Raw genomic sequence first — 17,837 nt, forward strand, 5'->3', positions numbered from 1 at the left:
TCTAAAATTTTTACATCTGGCCAGTGGTAATTTAAATTGATTTAACTGCTTTGGATAGTACTTTGACAATTTCCAGGAAGGCTGAAGATGGATGGGTAAAATGTATTCTTGTTTACAAGGACCTGCTCCCTCCCCCTGGGAGAGAATTCTAGGCCCTCACCCATTTGCCTGTGCCTGGCAATCTTGCCCCATGGGGAGAATATATTTCCCTGTCCCAGAGACTAGGATTTGGGTCATATGATTTAATTTGGCCAATTGAATGTGAATAGACATGGATATCCCTTGTATAAACAGAAGCTTTTAAAGGCATTGTAAGTTTTTGTCACTTCCTGCCCATATTCCCTCTGCCACGAGAAGGGTATACACAGGATAGGAGCCCTTTCCATCCCAACTGCAATAATTAAAATAAAAATTCTTAGAATTTCTGGAGTGGTTTTAGGGTTATAGACTTTTGGTGGAGGACTCATTTTTTTGCATGTAAGGAAAAGGAAAACAAAATGCTAATGTATCACACAGATATGTTTATTATTTAAATGTTTGTAAAATTTTAATTATGAATGAAAACATTTCTAGAAAATGTTACACATTTTGTATTAATGATTGTAACTGGTTTAAGGCACATAGTGCAAAATACTTCATTTCTGATACAGAGATCCCTAAACGTTTGTCTAACCAACTGGCACAAATAGCCTTAGTACCTTACATGGTACAATATATGTTTGGGAAAAAAGTGTTTGGGGAAAAAATAAATAATAAATGTTTGGGGGAAAAAAAACTTTGTGGGTAAAACTAGTATACTATTTCCTGGCAAAAATCTATTAGTAGATTCATTTTTTGGTTTACAGAGAAGTTGCCATAGGAAAATACTATTTGTCTATGATTCTTTTAAAATCACATTATTATATAGTACACAAATTATTCACCTGAAAAAAATCTCTAAATACCTGAGAATTTACCCATGAATAGTTAATTTTTGTATACTATCTTTTATGTTTTGGCTTTGAAAACCTCAGATATAAAATAACTTGAACATCTCTAATAAAAATTTTGCATATGTAAACATAATTTTGTTTACCAAAATGGGATTTCCAAAATTTCAATTATTCTCATTTCTCTATTTGATTAATAAAATACAGTATATAGTTTTTGAGAAACTAGATCTTTCAGAGTAAATATATACATATATAAGAGTTATTGAGACAGAATATAAACATTATAAAAACAACATATTGCTTTTGTATGTACAATCAAATTAGAGGTAGGTGTTTTAAGTAAAATTCTACTATATCATATCTTCTGTGTTATACCCACAAATTTTCATATTTGTATTTAACCCAAGCATACATTTTTAATATAAAAGTATACTGCATTTCCAGGATAATTTTTTTTATTTGAAGCACCATAACCCACAATTAAAAATTAAAGGAAATATAAAACAAGGTATCTAAGCTGTATCAGTAGAAAGTATAATGGCTATGTACTTTTTGATGTGACTATGGATTTGCTATTCACCTGACAGATTTAATAATGTTTATAGTTTTTTTAAATAAATTCATTTTCCTAATTTTTACTTGCCCCATTTTAACAAGTAGAATAAACATTTCATTGTACAATTCAGTACTGAGTAGATTTATATGTACGATTATAGGTATAATATAACTGTAATCCATTCCAAGCTGTTTGTTAACAGCAACATTACCTTGGTATAATTCATTCAAATATCTGTATATTCTACCATAAATTATTGTGTCCTTTTAAAAAGATCCCGATTAGAATCATATATATGTTAAGCTTATTTTGAAGGCTTTGGAAAAATTAAGCAGTGATTTGATTCCCTGATGAGCACCCTGGGGAAAAAAAAAAAAAAAAAAAAAAAGGAAAGAAAGAAAAGGAAAAGAAAAGGCACAGACATTTTGGATGTGGAAATTTCAGGAAGGGAAGAGTAAAGAAACGAGCACCGGTTATTCGCAGATATTCCATAGAATATCTCCTCATACTTCCCATTTCTGAATGTTCATATTACTTGAATTGGGAGACCAGTAGTCATGTGAGGAATACACTTTCCACAGAACCCTCCACATCTCCCGTAGACTTTGGTTCCATCCTGAAAATAGGAAGAGGCAGAAATATAGGATAACCATACATGAGCTGGTATCTGTGCACACAGGCAGAAAGAGCAAATGCTTTGAATCATGGGGCTGAAATCATCTAGCCAAAGTTTCCTATAACAATTACATTTGAGGTCAAAGATCATACCGTTTCAGGCTTAGTTGAAATTTGTGGTCATGGGAACTGGATAATCTGAGATTCATATTAGCTACTTGATTATAATCCACACTAAAATTTAGACAATTCATCTCAAACTACATATTTTTTATCGAGGTGTCTATTTGCTTCAGCGAGCTTGTTAAAAACTCTCCCAATTTGCTGTCTGATATTTACATGATTTTACATAAGCTTCTCATAGGCTAAATAAAAAATATATTATACGAATTTGACCTTAACTGACAAGTCCTGTTCTCCCCCATTAACCTTAAACATATCACAGAAGTATTACAAACGCAGTTTGAAGAAAAGTATAGAAGGGGAGAAGGTGATAAAATGGATAAAACTGGACTAAAAGCAGTAATTATAATTAGAAAAGGACTAAGAAGGGAGATTCTTCTCTTTTTTTCTTTTTTTTTCCGCCTGTTTTAAGAAAAGCAGATCCATTCACTGACAAACAGGTAGACAGAGGCTGGTGAGAGGGGTGTGATGCATGTTCTCTCTAGACTGCTTTCCATCTTTGACCAAAAGCCAAAAGACCGAAGACATTTTAATAGGATGAGGCAAAAAATAGTTTGCGCTCCTATATGAGTATCTGGAGAAAACAAGGTTTTTTGTTTGTTTTGTTTTGTTTTTCATGTTAAAAGGGAGGGCAGAGAAGGAAACTTTGAGTTCCTAGAACATTTTGGGGTAAAGAATGTTTTGAGATCAGGGGTTTTTAAGTTGTCTTTTCTTTCAGAAGCTTTTTAACTGGCAAGAATGTAAGTAAGCAGAGAAGAAGGGAATGGCAGTAAAAATTCCCATTCATATACATACATTCTTACCCCCAGATTGTTTAAGTAAAAAACTAACCTGGATAAAATGTCCTGGCAAGTAAAAAGAGGTTTGCATTTCATGTGTAAGTGTGGGTTCCACCCATCTCAGCTTCACACCAGGCCTCAGGTTTCAGGAAATGCTTTCATATGCAACATTTTTGATCAAGATCGAAATTCTCAGTCGATTAAATAATTAAACTTTACAATGGAACTTCAAAAGAAGCAAAAGGAATGACTGTACTAAATAGTCACACCTACTGGTGGTCTGTTTACAATACCAAAAAGATATCTAAAAGCTGGATAAATAAGGTGAAATATTTCATTGAGCTCTTTGCACTGAGACCTGCTCAGAATATACTTCAAGTAATTCATTTATTCCCATACTTTCTATCAAACGGGATTAGACCTAAATATGCCAAATCAAAATTTAAAAATAGCCATTTGTTCTAAAAGCCTACTTCTGACCCAAATGGCAGAAATGATAAAAATTTAAATTCTTTAGGTGTTCGTTAAAACTCAGTTGCATAGTCTTCAGAAATAGAATGTCTTAGTGTCTATGAATATTAGAAAATTGAGTTTCACTTACAAATAATATTGATACAAGTAGGAGTATAACAAAAGTAACTTCTATCAAAAGAAAGAAAAACCCTAAAATCGAATGGGCAGGGGCTGTCGATGGTGCTGACTTATGAGTAACACAGGTGAAAACACTTACAGATCCTGATTTACTGTAGATAGAGTCCTGCTATCTGAGACATGGTAACTGTAAGTAACAGGAACCATCTCATAAAGGGTATGTGCCAGGGCAGTGTATGAGCAAATTGTGTTCCACATGTAATACGTGTGCTACAGTAAAAGCCAAGTACGATGTTATCTAGATAAAGGCAGAGGAAAATATGCATACACCCATAAAAATAGTCCTAATTCTTAGAGAAACTATAAAGAACAGATGTTAAACGACAAATGGCTTTAACACCACCCCCATCACTGAATCAAAGCACTGAGGTAAATAAACCAAAAATATACTCCTCACTTTGAAATATTAAAACTACCACATCTTTAATAATTAAAGTATAGCTAACAGCACTACCTCTTTTTGAAGTACTGGCATATCAAGTCAGCAGCCCCAAACAAGCCAGATAAAATCTCTATGCCCTGGCATTTGATATTTCAGGTTCAAGGATCTGTAGCCTACACATGGATTTATATGCACGTAAAAACACATGTACATTAATAACAATGAGCCCAGTTTCATTATTTCATAGATTAATATTATGCCCCATTATATGTAACATGCCTCATATATGCAATAACTCATTAGCCATTAACTTTATAACTCTAAAGTAGAGGTCCTTTAATTCCAGTTCACAGCACAGTATTTCAGACAGGCATTTTGGTCCAGCAGGACTTACTTGTGATCTGTGGATGATGACAGAGGCATAACTCCCCTGAGCAAGCCACTTTGCTGTGCTGGATATCCTCATCCCAGTTCCTGCCAAGTTAATGCTGAACTGTCCCTAGATTGTAAACAAAACAAAATAGGTGGAATTAATAAAATATTTAAGAATGCTCCTGGAGTCACCTCGGTGTCTCAGTTGGTTAGGCATTGGACTCTTGGTTTCAGCTCAGGTCATAATCTCACAGTTCTGAGTTCGAGCCTGGAGACAGGCTCCGTGCTGACAGTGGAGCCTGCTTAGGATTCTTTCTCTCTCCCTCTCTTTCTCTATCTCTGCCTCAAAATCAATAAATAGACATTTAATAATATTATTAAAAGAAAAAAAGAATGCTCGGGACACCTGGGTGGCTCAGTCGGTTAAGCATCTGACTTTGGCTCGGGTAATGATCTCGCAGTCCAAGTCCGTGAGTTCGAGCCCCTTGTTGGGCTCTGGGCTGACAGCTCACTTGGAGACTGGAGCCTGCTTCAGATTCTGTGTCTCCCTCTCTCTCTGCCCCTCCTCCGCTTGCATTCTGTCTCTCTCTCTTAAAAATAAATAAACATTAAAAAAAAAACTTAAAAAAACAGAATGCTCTTGGATAAAAGCACCTCAATTTGAATTACATAAGAAACACCTCAAATTATTTTTCAAGGGTCTTTCTTTAAAAAATGAAATAATATTGATATAATCTTACTCTAAAGGAAGTGAACCAGCTAAAGCTTTTTAAACATTGATTACAAACAAATCTCAATATGAGACATCTGAATCAATACCATATAATGTTATTTGTGCAAAAGTAATTCTGTCCAACCCTAGGACTCCACGGCTTGACAGCTAGAGCTCATGTCCCTGTAGCAATAGGCAAGTCCTAAGAGATGGGGTGTTCACAGGGACTAATGCCAGACTTTCACATTTCTCCAATTTCTTTTTTTTTTTAATTTTTTTAATGTTTATTTATTTTTGAGAGAGAGAGAGAGAGAGAGAGAGAGAGACACAGAATCCGAAGTAGGATCCAGGCTCCTAGCTGTCAGCATAGAGCCCTACACAGGGCTCAAACCACAATCCACGAGATCATGACCTGAGCCGAAGTCAGACGCTTATCCAACTGAGTCACCCAGGTACACCTCTTCAATTTCTATTCTTGACCTCTTCTTACTAACTTCTCTGATGAATTACACCTGTTTAATGTATTTTCTGGACTCTCCTGTTAATGTGACTTTCTCTGTTGCCATAAAAATGTTACTTCTTAACCCCCTACACAAAACTAGTCAGTGTAATATTATTGTCCCAGCTATTACATCCCTTTTTAAAGTGCCCTGAAGTGTATGATGCCACAGGATTTACACACATGGTCTGTGAGCCCCCTAGTGGCATTATGATCTAATTCTTTTCAAGACACAAGAACCATTTTCATGTCACAATATTTCAGACTATCTTTGCTAAATATTAAACCTTAAATATCTGTTAATTGAGAAAATGTGTGACAAAACTGGATAAAATTTGGGCACATTTACGTCTTGCAGTACACAATTACACATTGAAGAGTAGAATTAATTAATGCTAATTAAGCTTATTGCCAATGTTCCATGTACACATAGATTCAGAGTGATCTTCTTAGATCACATCACTATATCCCATAGCCTAAGATGCATGAATCTTGAGCAAGACTGTGATAAAATATTAGGAGTTACATTATGTGATTGAAAATATTATCTTGTCATGAAGGCAAAGAAGAAATAGATTTCAAATATAATTATAATGTGAATTATTACTATTGCTAAAACAATTATATATCAATTTAGTTTATTGCTAAGAAGTCTAAGCTATTTCTTAATTAAAATCAAAATAGAAATTCAAATACATTTATGATATAATTTTGATATATACAGAATTTTCCTGAAAGAGAACTAATGTTTAGATAAATTCCAAAGAAAATATATCACATATATCATTTGGTTATACATTTAGAATATGACCTATATGTTTCATTCCTGTATTCTCAGAGCCCAGAATATGGCTTAGTGTTTTTGAATGGATGAATTAACTGCAACATTACAAATATTAAATTTTAGCATTACATACACATGAATACACAAATACACATATAAACTTTTCATATGCCATGATAATGAATGACATTAATACTAGACACATTGGTATTTTATATTGGCAAATACTAGACACATTTGGTATTTTATATTAGTAAATAACTAATTCTTAGTCAACCTGCTACAAGTTTTGCATTGAATATCTCCATCTCACATTAACTCATAAGTAGGCTTCTCACCAAACAAAACTCCTTAAAAATAGACGTATATTCTGTGATGTAGGTTTCCTGTGACAAGCCACTTACTGAGTGCCCCAGCAGGCCATTCGGTGTTTTCACAGCCTAACATTCTACACTTTCCTTAATTCTTTACCCTCCTGCTCAAGGTTGATTGGAAGCATTCAAATGTATATACACTGTAAATGAAAGGAAAAAAATGACTGACTACTGACAGACTTAGGTGGTCATTGATACAATCAGTAGGTCTAGAAATATCTATTGCTCCATTTCTCCAGACTAATTTTCATGAGCTTTATTTACGTCCTTAGTAGATAAAAACTTCCAGTTTTAAGATAAATTTTGGGAATATAATGGGCAGCATGGTGATTCCAGTTAACAACAGTGTACTGTGTATTTGAAAGTTGCTAAGAGAGTAGATCTTAAAAGTTCTCATTCAAAGAAAAAAATTTGGTAACTATGTGAGGTGATAGATGTTAATTAACCTTACCATGGTGATCATTTTGCAATATATACATAACCAAATCATTATCTTGCACACCTTACACTAATGCAATATTCTATGATAATTATATTTTACTAAACAGGGGGAAAAATAAAATAGCATATGTGTATAAATAAATGTAATGCATTGTAGAGAATTACAGGTGTATAAAAAAGGTACTGGTATGTTCTTATGGGACTTCAGAAGGAATAAATGATTGGATAAATTAATTATATTAGTTTCATATTTTTATTTAAGAGTAAAATGTATACCTCCTTAAACCTAACCTTTAACTTAAAAGATTAGTTCAAAGTAGCTGCTAAAAATTTGTGTTTTAAAAGTAGTATGAGGTTTACCTCCTCTTCTACTCTCAACCTTTTTTAGAAGAGGCGGCCATAAGACGTAAAATTCTAATAGCAAAGTCACAAGTGGAAGGTGATTCAAATATCCAATAATTCAACAAATTGGAATGTCTTGAGTAATTAATTGACTGCATCAAAGGAAAAAGTAGTTGTGGATATAAGAGAAGAACTATAGAGGTAGACATAAGTTTTAATGTTCTACTTCTTTTATTGACTGGTTGGTTCATGTGGTCTTATTACATCATTATAGCTTGATAATTCTAAAATGTGTTGTACATATTTTATCATGAAGGGATCTATAATCTGAGGCAACTGCAATAAAAATTCCATGGAGAATTTTTGTAGCTCTAGAGAACTGATTCTAAAATTTATATGAAAAGACAAATTAAAATAGTTAAATTAATTTTTAAAAAGAGTAAACTTGAAGAACCCACACTACCTTATTTTGACACTTATTATAAAGCTATCATAACCAAGACATTGCTGTGTTGGAGAGATAGGTAGATCAATGGAACAGAATAGAGTTCAGAAATAGACCCACAAGTGGACCAAAAATAGGTCCCCTTGATTTTTAACAAAGGTGTTAAGGTAATTAAGTAGAGAAAATATTGTCTTTTCAACAAATGGTGTTTGGACAAGTGGATGTCTACATGCAAAATCCATTAGATTTTACACAATATTAATTCAAAATCAACCACAGGTCTAAGGGTAAAACTATAGAACTATACAAATTTTTGAAGGAAACATGGGAGAAAATCTTTGTCACTTGGAGTTAGTCAAGGAGTTCTTCAATATGAAACTAAATGCACAACCCATATAGGATAAAAGTAATAAATTTGATTTCATTAAAATTTAAAAATTTTGCTGTGTGAAAGACACTTGAAAGAAAAGCTATGGCTCAGATCAGGAAAAAATATTTGCAAATATCTTATGTAACAAGAGACTTGTATCCAGAATATGTAAAGAACTCTCAAAATTAAACAGTAGGAAATGAACAATCCAATTTTTAAAATGGGTAAAAGACTTGAAAAAACACTTCACCAAAGTGGATATGCAGATGACCAATAAGGACATGAAAGGTATTTAACATATTTAACTGTGAATCAAATGCAAATTAAAACCACAATGAGATTCCACAGAACATGATGGGGCAGAAAACAAAACTTGACAATACTAAGTGCTGACAGGGAAGCAAAGCGACTAGAACTTTAATCTTGGCTAGTGGGAATACAAAATAGTACAGCTACTCTTTAAAACAGTTTGGTAGTTTTTTATAAGGTAAACATACACATTCCCTATGACTTTACAATCCCATTAATCAGGTAATTATCCCAGAAAAATTAAAATGTATGTTCACACATACACCTGCACACAAATGTGCATATCAGCTCTATTCATAATCTCCCCAAACTATAAGCAACCCATTCTCCCAATGGATGAGTGGACAAACTATAGGACCACTGTACAACTTGTATATGATAGAATAATTCACAGCAATACAAAAGGAACAAATTACTGACACATGCAACAACACAGATGAATCACAAAGGCATTATGTTGAGTGAAGAGAGCCAATCTTAAAATGTTATATACTGTATTTTCCATTTATATGACATTTGTATGACATTCCAGCAAAGGCAAAACAATGGCAACAGAGAACAGTTCAGTGTTTACCAGAAGTTAGGTCCAAAGATTTGGAATTGCCCTATATGCTGATTATACTGATGGTAATGTGAATCTGTACATATGTTAAAACTGTATACTAAAAAAAAAAAAAAAAAAGGTAATTTTTCTCTATAACTTTTTTAAATGTGAATGGGTATAAAATTTATTTAAAGAATAAATTTTCCAAAAGGCTTGCAAAATAAACCCAACAATCTGTTGTATGTAACAGACGTACTTAAAATAAAGTGATCCATAAAAGCTAAAATTAAAAGGATGGGCAAAAAAATACCAGGAAACTGAACATAAGAAAAGAAGAAGGGTAATAATACTAAGGGACAAAGTAGAATTCAAGTCTTAAATCAGGAAAACATGACAAATAAATACTAAAAAACATAATCTACAATGAAGAAATAACCCATGAATATTATGAATTGAATAACACAGTAACTTTTATAAAATAAAACTATAGGAGATACAAGTAGACATAGATAGATAGATAGATAGATAGATAGATAGATAGATACCCCCAATAGGAGATTTTAATATACCACTTTTAGTAACAAGACAGATCAAGCAGGCAAAAATAAGGAGAGGGATAATCTAAACAATATAATCAAAAAGGTAGATCTTTGGATGCGTATCAAACTCTGTATCCTTATGGTAAAAAATACATGTTTGAAATATTTAATGACTGGTTCTGAATTCTCAAAATAGATGCTGGCCATGATCTACTTGCATTAGCTGAATGTAGTTATTTCTCTTGCTCTTGTGTCATCAATATTAATTATAAAACAGCTAAAGAGATACACATTAGGTTTTATCGTCCAATTTTTGTGGCTCTTTGAAAAGTATCAAAGGTTTTCCTTTACTTCACTTTTGATATATGTATTCTAAAGTCACATCACACTCCTTAACTTCATCTTATATTGCAATGTGGCAAAGTTTATTTTCCCTAAAGAGTGCCATATGTATCCATTCTCTTTTTAGAATTCATGTCCCAGAGTGCCCTGTCATATGCAAACACAGAGGATGTGGTTTTGATGAATCCCAAACAAAATAAGTTCTTTCTGTGACATCAAACATCTGGAGAGTATTCATGCAAATGTTGTATAACTTAACACAGAATCTGGTTTATATATTTGACAGAACACCTCTAAGAATACTGGACAGTTTGTATTTTTGGTAACATAAACCTCAGCCGGTTGAATTGTAGAGAATGAATATAGATAGGTAAAGTTCCTATTCACAGCACATACCTATCTACGCTCACTAACATCTAATTTGGGAAATAAAACCTGGCATTCCAGAAATGCCTGGAGAACTACACGAGGGAGGCATCTCACCTTGATGAGTAGAGAGGAATATTTTATTACTGTACTGGTTCTGCCTCTGACTTTCTCAAGGACCTTGGACAGGTTATTAACATGGAATGTCTGCTTCTCCTAACTATGAAATGGGATTGCCCAGTTTACAACTACATAACTTTCTCGAGATATTATAGGGGAGAAATGGGGTCACAGAGAAATTAAATAAAGGGTTAGAAATTAATGGAAATAACTATAGTATCATTTAAAAACCTAACTGTGCTTACGCCTCTTATTCATATATCAAGCTCAACAAGAAATATTCTGTTTATTGGGGTGTCATGGCTCATGGGTTCTAGCCCCACATCAAGCTCTGTGCTGACCGCTCAGAGCCTGGAGCCTGCTTTGGATTCTGTGTCTCCCTCTCTCCGCCCCTCCCCCACTCATGCTGTTTCTCTCTCTCTCTCTCTCTCTCTCTCTCTCTCTCACAAAAATAAACATTAAAAAAAAAAAGAAATACTCTTTATAATAATTAGCTTTCTGTTAGATATTTCCCATTAGGAAAGTTAAGTTAGATGAAAGTGTGTTTAATGATTATTGATTTATTTTGAGAGACAGAGAGAGAGTGTGTATGTGTGGTCATGAGAGGGGGAGGGGCAGAGAGAGAGGGAGAGATAGAATCCCAAGCATGTAAGATCTCACAAACCATAAGATCATGACCTAGGCCTAACTCAAGAGTTGGACACTTAACTGAATAAGCCACCTAGGCACTCTGAGATAAAAATTTTGATTCCACTTGACAGTTACATGATTTAATTGCCTATCAGCTCTCTTGTGAATTTAGTTTTTATTTCATCAACCCTGACCTTGCCCAATTTAACATGTAATAAAAAAGACTGGATTCCCAGAACTTGGCAACCTTTGCAAAGTAATGGCATCTGTGAGACCTTGTATCAGACTCTCCACATCTCTACGTGGCATTCTCAATTTGCTTCTTTCTAATAACATTAAGTATTTGACAAGATGATATAGCTTATAAGGACGATGGGTTGTTGGACAAAGTTCAACAGTCTTGACATGGGTTGATCATTTGAGAATGAATAATCTCTATTTAATCGTTATTTAATAATCTCTAGTTAAAGGGAAGTGTTACTAAAAAATCCGTAGGAGTTTGGGCACTCGGTGGCTCAGTCGGTTGAGCCTCTGACTTCAGCTCAAGTCATGATCTCATGGTTTGTGGTTTCAAGCCCCACATCAGGCTTTAGATCCTCTGTTCCCCTCCCTCTCTGCCCATCCTCTGCTCTCTCTCTCTCTCTTAAAAATAAACAAACATTAAAAAAGAAAACTTCAAAAAAATAAATAAAAAATAAATTAAAAAAAATCCATATGGATTAAAAAAAATTGCTGAGAATGCTAAAAGGTTTAGATTATACATCCTTGACTTTAGAACAGGTGTCTGAAGACTTTAGAACACAGTGTCAGGCTTCATAAGGGGGAATTCATCAAGGTAAGGACTGTCCTGGGAAAAGAACTGAATAGAAGATGTGGGTCAGAGAGTCACATTCTGGGAAGTAGACCAATTATGTGATGGACCGATATGAATGAAGGAGAAAAGGAGAAGAATGGACATGCATGGAGCTAGCCAGCTTCAAAGACTGAATGAGAATATGAGCCCTCTCTGCCAAGTTATCTACCTTTAAAATATGACCAAGAGAGGAAGTGCTTCTGGAATGGCAACTTGAGGAGCCCTGTGGCCTCACTCTTCAACAAAACAACCATAACTCATAAAAATTATGAAATACAACAACCATTTAAGGTCTCTAGAAATTATCCTAAGGTTATACAACAAATGGAAAAATATTTATTCACAAAAAATCTACTATATCTGGGTAAGAAGAGGGAATGTCTATGACATTTGAACCATGACCTGCCCTTTACTCTTACCTCAGCAAGATGACAGTTTTAGTCTTGATAGGAACACAAGGCTCCATTTCTCCAGCATTCCATTAAGGTTAAGTTTTCTCCCTGGGAGGGGAAAACTGCCAGCAATTCTCATTTCATGCAGTTCTGTGCCACAGAAGCTCTATTACAGATAAGAATAGCTAAGCTACCATCTGCCACTCAGTCCCTACTCATAAAACAGAAGATCTACCCCAGGCATGGTTGGCCAAGAACACAAGGCTCCAATCATCCCCATTCAAAATCACTGGTAGGGCAGAGGTTCTATGCTGAGAAGGGCAAGCCAAGAAGAGCAGGGGTTACTGCTATGACTCAGGATCCTGCTTATTAAAAAGTAGGATTGTTACTCTGAGAAGTTGGGCCTATCCTTAGATCCACAGAACTAGTGAAAAGTTTTTTCCTTAGGATAGAGTCATGATGTTAAGGCCGGAGTGTTCCATAGCTTTTTCTAAGGAGTATGAGCTTATTTGAGAAAGAAATAGGAGAATTTCAAGACTAAAGATGCAACTGAAAACAAGATTTTAATGACACGCAGCTAAAAAGGGAGTGGTGATAGCTCAGTGAGAGCAACAAGGAAAATGGTAGATCAAATTGAAGTTTAACAGAGAGAACCAAGGATAGAGACAGTTAAGAAGGGCTCCTCTTGAGGTCTGACTTGACCTATAATACTACCTTGGCCAGAGGGCTTGAATTTAGTTGGATTAGTCCATGGAGTAATTTACTCCTCCAAGATGTTATTGAAAGAATATAGCAATCATCTAGCAATTAATGGAGTCTAAGAGCTGAGTGTGATATCAATAGATTCAGACCAGTTTAAAAACGTAATGGATATTTGTATCCTTTGGATAAATTCCTAGTAGTGCAATTGCTGGGTCATAGGTTAGTTCTATTTTTAATTTTTTGAGGAACCTCCATACTGTTTTCCAGAGTGGCTGCACCAGTTTGCATTCCCACCAATAGTGCAAAAGTGTTCCCCTTTCTCCGCATCTGTTCTAACATCTGTTGTTTCTGGAGCTGTTAATTTAGCCATTCTGACAGGTGTGAAGAGACTCTTAAATACAGAGAACAAAGTGGGGGTTTTGGGAGGGAGTAAGTAGGAGGAGAATGGGTTAAATGGGTGATAGGCATTAAGGAGGGCACTTCTGTGGTGAGTCACTGGGTTCTACTCTTGAAGCCAAGGCTACACTGTATGTTAACTAACTCGAATCTAAATTTTAAAAAAGTTAATGCGCAAACTAGGAATAAAAATAAAAACTTGGGGCACCTGGGTGGCTCAGTCGGTTAAGCATCTGACTTCAGCTCAGGTCATGATCTCACTGTCCATGAGTTCGAGCCCTGCGTTGGGTTCTGTGTTGACAGCTCGGAGCCTGGAGCCTGCTTCAGATTCTGTGTTTCAGTCTCTCTGCCCCTCCCCTGCTCGCCCTCTGTCTCTCTCAAAAATAAATAAATGTTAAAAAAAAAAATTAAAAAAAAAAACTTCATGGAGAGTTGGGAAAGAGACAAAGAGATCTCAGCTAAAAACACTATCATTCCAGGAGGATTAGAGTGACTGTACATGTCCAAGTCTGTGCCATCCAAGGAGTGACATCAAAGACTGCACACTACAGAGAAAATAGATGTCACCAAAATAGTCCAGCCAAGGAGCTAAGCAAACAAACAAGCAAGCAAACAAGTCCTAGAGGAGAGGGGAGAGGAGATTTAGTGTCCATAGTTACTAAAATACATTCCCTAAAATGCTTCGTTTTCAAGAAAAAACTGAGATATGCAAAGAAATTGGAAAGGATGACTCATTCAGGGGGAAAAGGCAATAGAAACTGCCTTTGACAGGTTTCACATGTCTGGCTGAGCAGATAAAAGACTTCAAAGCCGCTATTATAAATATGTTCAAAGAACTAAAGAAAACCATGTTTTAAAGAAAGGTATGATAATAATGTCTCATCATATAGAGAATATCAATACAGAGACAGAAGTTACATTTAGATAAAGAGCAAAAGGACAATTCTAGAGTTAAAATGTACAATAACAAAAGAAATCACTATAGGGGCTCAAACAGTAGATTGAAGCAGGTAGAAAAAAGAATTAGCAAACTTGAGCAGGTATCAATAGGGATTACATAATCTGAAGAACAGAGAGAAAAAAAGCATTAAGAAAAATGAACAGAGCCTCACAGAAACAAAGGGATACACCATTAAGTACACCAACATATGCATAATGCAAGTACCAGAAGGAAGGGAGAGATACAGGAGCAGAGAATATATTTGAATAAATAATGTCTGAAATTTCCATATTTGGTGAAACACATTAATCTATACATCCAAGAAACTCAATAGATTTCAAGTTTGGTAGATACACAGAGATCCACATCCAAATATGTGACAGTAAAGATGAAAGTCAAAGACAAAGAGAAAATCTGGAAGCATCAAGAGATAAATAACCACATACATCAGAACCTCAATAAGATACATAGCTGACCTCCATGTTTTTATCTACAAGCTAGAAGACAGTCGGGTGACATATTTAAAGTGCTGAAAAATAAAAAGTGTAAGTTGAGAATTTTATAACAAGCAAATCAATCTTTCAAGAAAGAAGGCCAAATGAAAACTTTCAAGATAAACAAAACAGAGAGGATTTGTCACTAGTAGACCTGTTTTATAAGACATGCTAAAGGAAGTTCGTCAAGCTGAAATCAAGTAACACCAGACATTAATACAAAACAACCAAAGAGTACTGGTAAAGGTAATTGTCTAGGTAATTATAAAAGACATTATGATTGCATCTTTCTTTTCCTTTCTTCCCTTAACTTATTTTTAAACAATTTTATAAACCAATAAGTATATGATTATATTATTGACCTATAATATATAGAAATGTAATATATTTGATAATAATAGCAAAAATGAGGCAGGTGGAAGCAAAGCTCTTTGAGAGTAAGGAAATAACACCAGCCAATAAATCAAATCCACAGGAAGAAAAGAAGAAAACTAGAAATGCTAAATAAAAAGGTTCACATAAAAAGCTCTATGAATATGTAATTCCTCTCATTACTTCTCTCATATTCTCTAAAAATCATAAAATTATAGAAAGTTATTATAAAAACGTAATGTGGATTTTTACATATGTAGGTCATGTAACAAGTATAACACCAAAAGTGGGAAGAGGAAATAGAGCATATAAAGGAGTAATTTCCTATATTTCACTCAAAATTAGGTAGTGTAAATCTGAAGTCGATTCTGATAAGTTAAGATGTATATTGTAACCCCTTAAGCAGCAAGTAAGAAAACAATTCAAAAAATATAGTGAAAAAGTTATTAAGGAAATTAAACGTTACACTCAAAAACATTCAATTAAAAAAAGAAAGTGGTAAAGAAGGAATAGAGGAACAAAAACAACTTCAGACATACAGAAAACAAAAAGTAAAATGGTACATCAATATCATAAAACAACTCAATTCAAAGGCAGAGATCCAATAAAGTGCTCTCTATAGAAGACACTCTTAAGATCCAAAGATATAAATAGGTTAAAAGTAAATGGGATAAAATTATATATCATGTACTATCTATGAGCTGAGCAGCCATTCTAATGTCAGATAAATTAGACCTTTAAAACAAACAAACAAAAAAATGCTGTTTCAGATAAAGAACATTTTATAATGACAAAAGTGTCAATATATCAGGAAATTATGACAATTATAATCATGATCATATATAAAAACCCCATGGTAAATGAATAAAATACCAAGTAAATGAAATAAAACTAAAGTGAGAAATAGACAATTCAACAATAATAGTTGCAAAATTTCAGTGACTAGAACAGCTAGGCAGAAGATAAACAAGGGAATGGAAAAGTTGAACAATACTTCAAACCAACAAAGCCTGACAAACATGTATAGAATATTTCACCAACAACAGAATACACATTCTTTCCAACCACATATTGAACATTTTCCAGAATAGCCATATGTTATACCATAAAACAAGACTTAGTGCATTTAAGAGAATGAAGAATACAAAGAGTATTTTCCAATCACAATGGAAAGAACTCAGTAACAGAGGTAAATTTGGAAAACTCACAAATATGTGGGACTCAAACACTACATTTTTTTAGAGAGAGAGAGAGCACAAACAGTAGAGGGAGAGACAGAATCTTAAGCAGTCTCCATGACCAGCATGGAGCCCAATGTGGGGCTCAATTTCATGACCCTGAGATGACAATCTGACCACGAAATCAAGAGTCAGACACTTAACCGACTGAGCCACCCAGGAGTCCCTCAAACTACACTCTTAAAGAACCAAGAAGTCAAACAAGACCTCACAGGTGATAATGGAAAATACTTTAAGATGAATGGAAATAAATACACCACACACCAAAACTCAGAGGATGCAGCAAAATAAGTGCATAAAGGGAAATTTAAAGTTGTAAATGCCTATATCAAAAGAGAAAAAAGATATATCAATAACCTAACCTTCCACCTTAAGACACTGGAAAAAGAACAAATTAAATAAAGCAAACAGAAATAAAGAAATAGTAAAGAACAGACTAAAATTTGCTGAAATAAATAAAAAAGAGAAAATCAACAATATCAGGTGTTGGTCTCTTTGTTCCTAGAAACATAGAACCTACCAACACTTAAGCAAGAAGAAATAGAATATTTGAACAAACCAACTACCAGAAATAAAATGGAACCAATAATCAAAAACTCCCAAAACCAAAAATTCAGGATCAGCTGCTTCACAGGTGAATTCTACCAAATATTCAAAGAATTAAACTTCTCAAACTATTCCTAAAAATACAAGAGGAAGGAAAACTTCCAAGTTCATTTTATAATGCTAGTATCAGCCTGATACCAAAAAGACACCACAAAAAAGGAGAACTATAGGCCAATATCTCTCATGAACATACATGCAAAAATATTCAACAAAATACTAGCAAACAGAATCCAACAATACATTTAAAAAATCATTCACCGGGATCACGTGGGATTTATTCCTGGGATGCAATTGTGGTTCAATATTCAAAAAAACAATCAACATGATACATCATATCAACAAAGAAAGGATAAAAACCATATGATTATTTCAATAGATGCAGAAAAAGCATTTGACGAAGTACAATATCCATTCATAATAATAAAAAAAAATCTGCAAAGTAAGTCTAAAGGGAACATACTGCAACATAATAAAGGCCCCATGTGAAAAATACATAGCCAACATTATATTCAATAGTGAAAAACTGAGAGCTTTTCACCAGGAACATGACAAGGATG

General features: G+C 34.2%; 1 protein-coding gene across 3 annotated transcripts in view; it reads right to left on the minus strand.

Annotated features, from left to right (window-relative positions):
• Nucleotides 1–501: 501 nt before the first annotated feature.
• ADAMTS20 (ADAM metallopeptidase with thrombospondin type 1 motif 20) overlaps nucleotides 502–17,837 on the minus strand; it is a 174,249-nt gene continuing 156,913 nt past the window's right edge. For all 3 annotated transcript variants that reach the window (XM_045463296.1, XM_045463295.1, XM_045463294.1), the window contains 2 exons: nucleotides 4,493–4,597; nucleotides 502–2,104 (listed from right to left, as the gene is read on the minus strand). In XM_045463296.1, coding sequence (XP_045319252.1) covers nucleotides 2,015–2,104; nucleotides 4,493–4,597 — 195 coding nt within the window. In that variant the 3' untranslated portion in view covers nucleotides 502–2,014. The remainder of the gene's footprint in view (nucleotides 2,105–4,492; nucleotides 4,598–17,837) is intronic.

The sequence above is a fragment of the Leopardus geoffroyi genome, chromosome B4, assembly GCF_018350155.1.
Source record: "Leopardus geoffroyi isolate Oge1 chromosome B4, O.geoffroyi_Oge1_pat1.0, whole genome shotgun sequence".
NCBI classification, from domain to species: Eukaryota; Metazoa; Chordata; class Mammalia; order Carnivora; family Felidae; genus Leopardus; species Leopardus geoffroyi.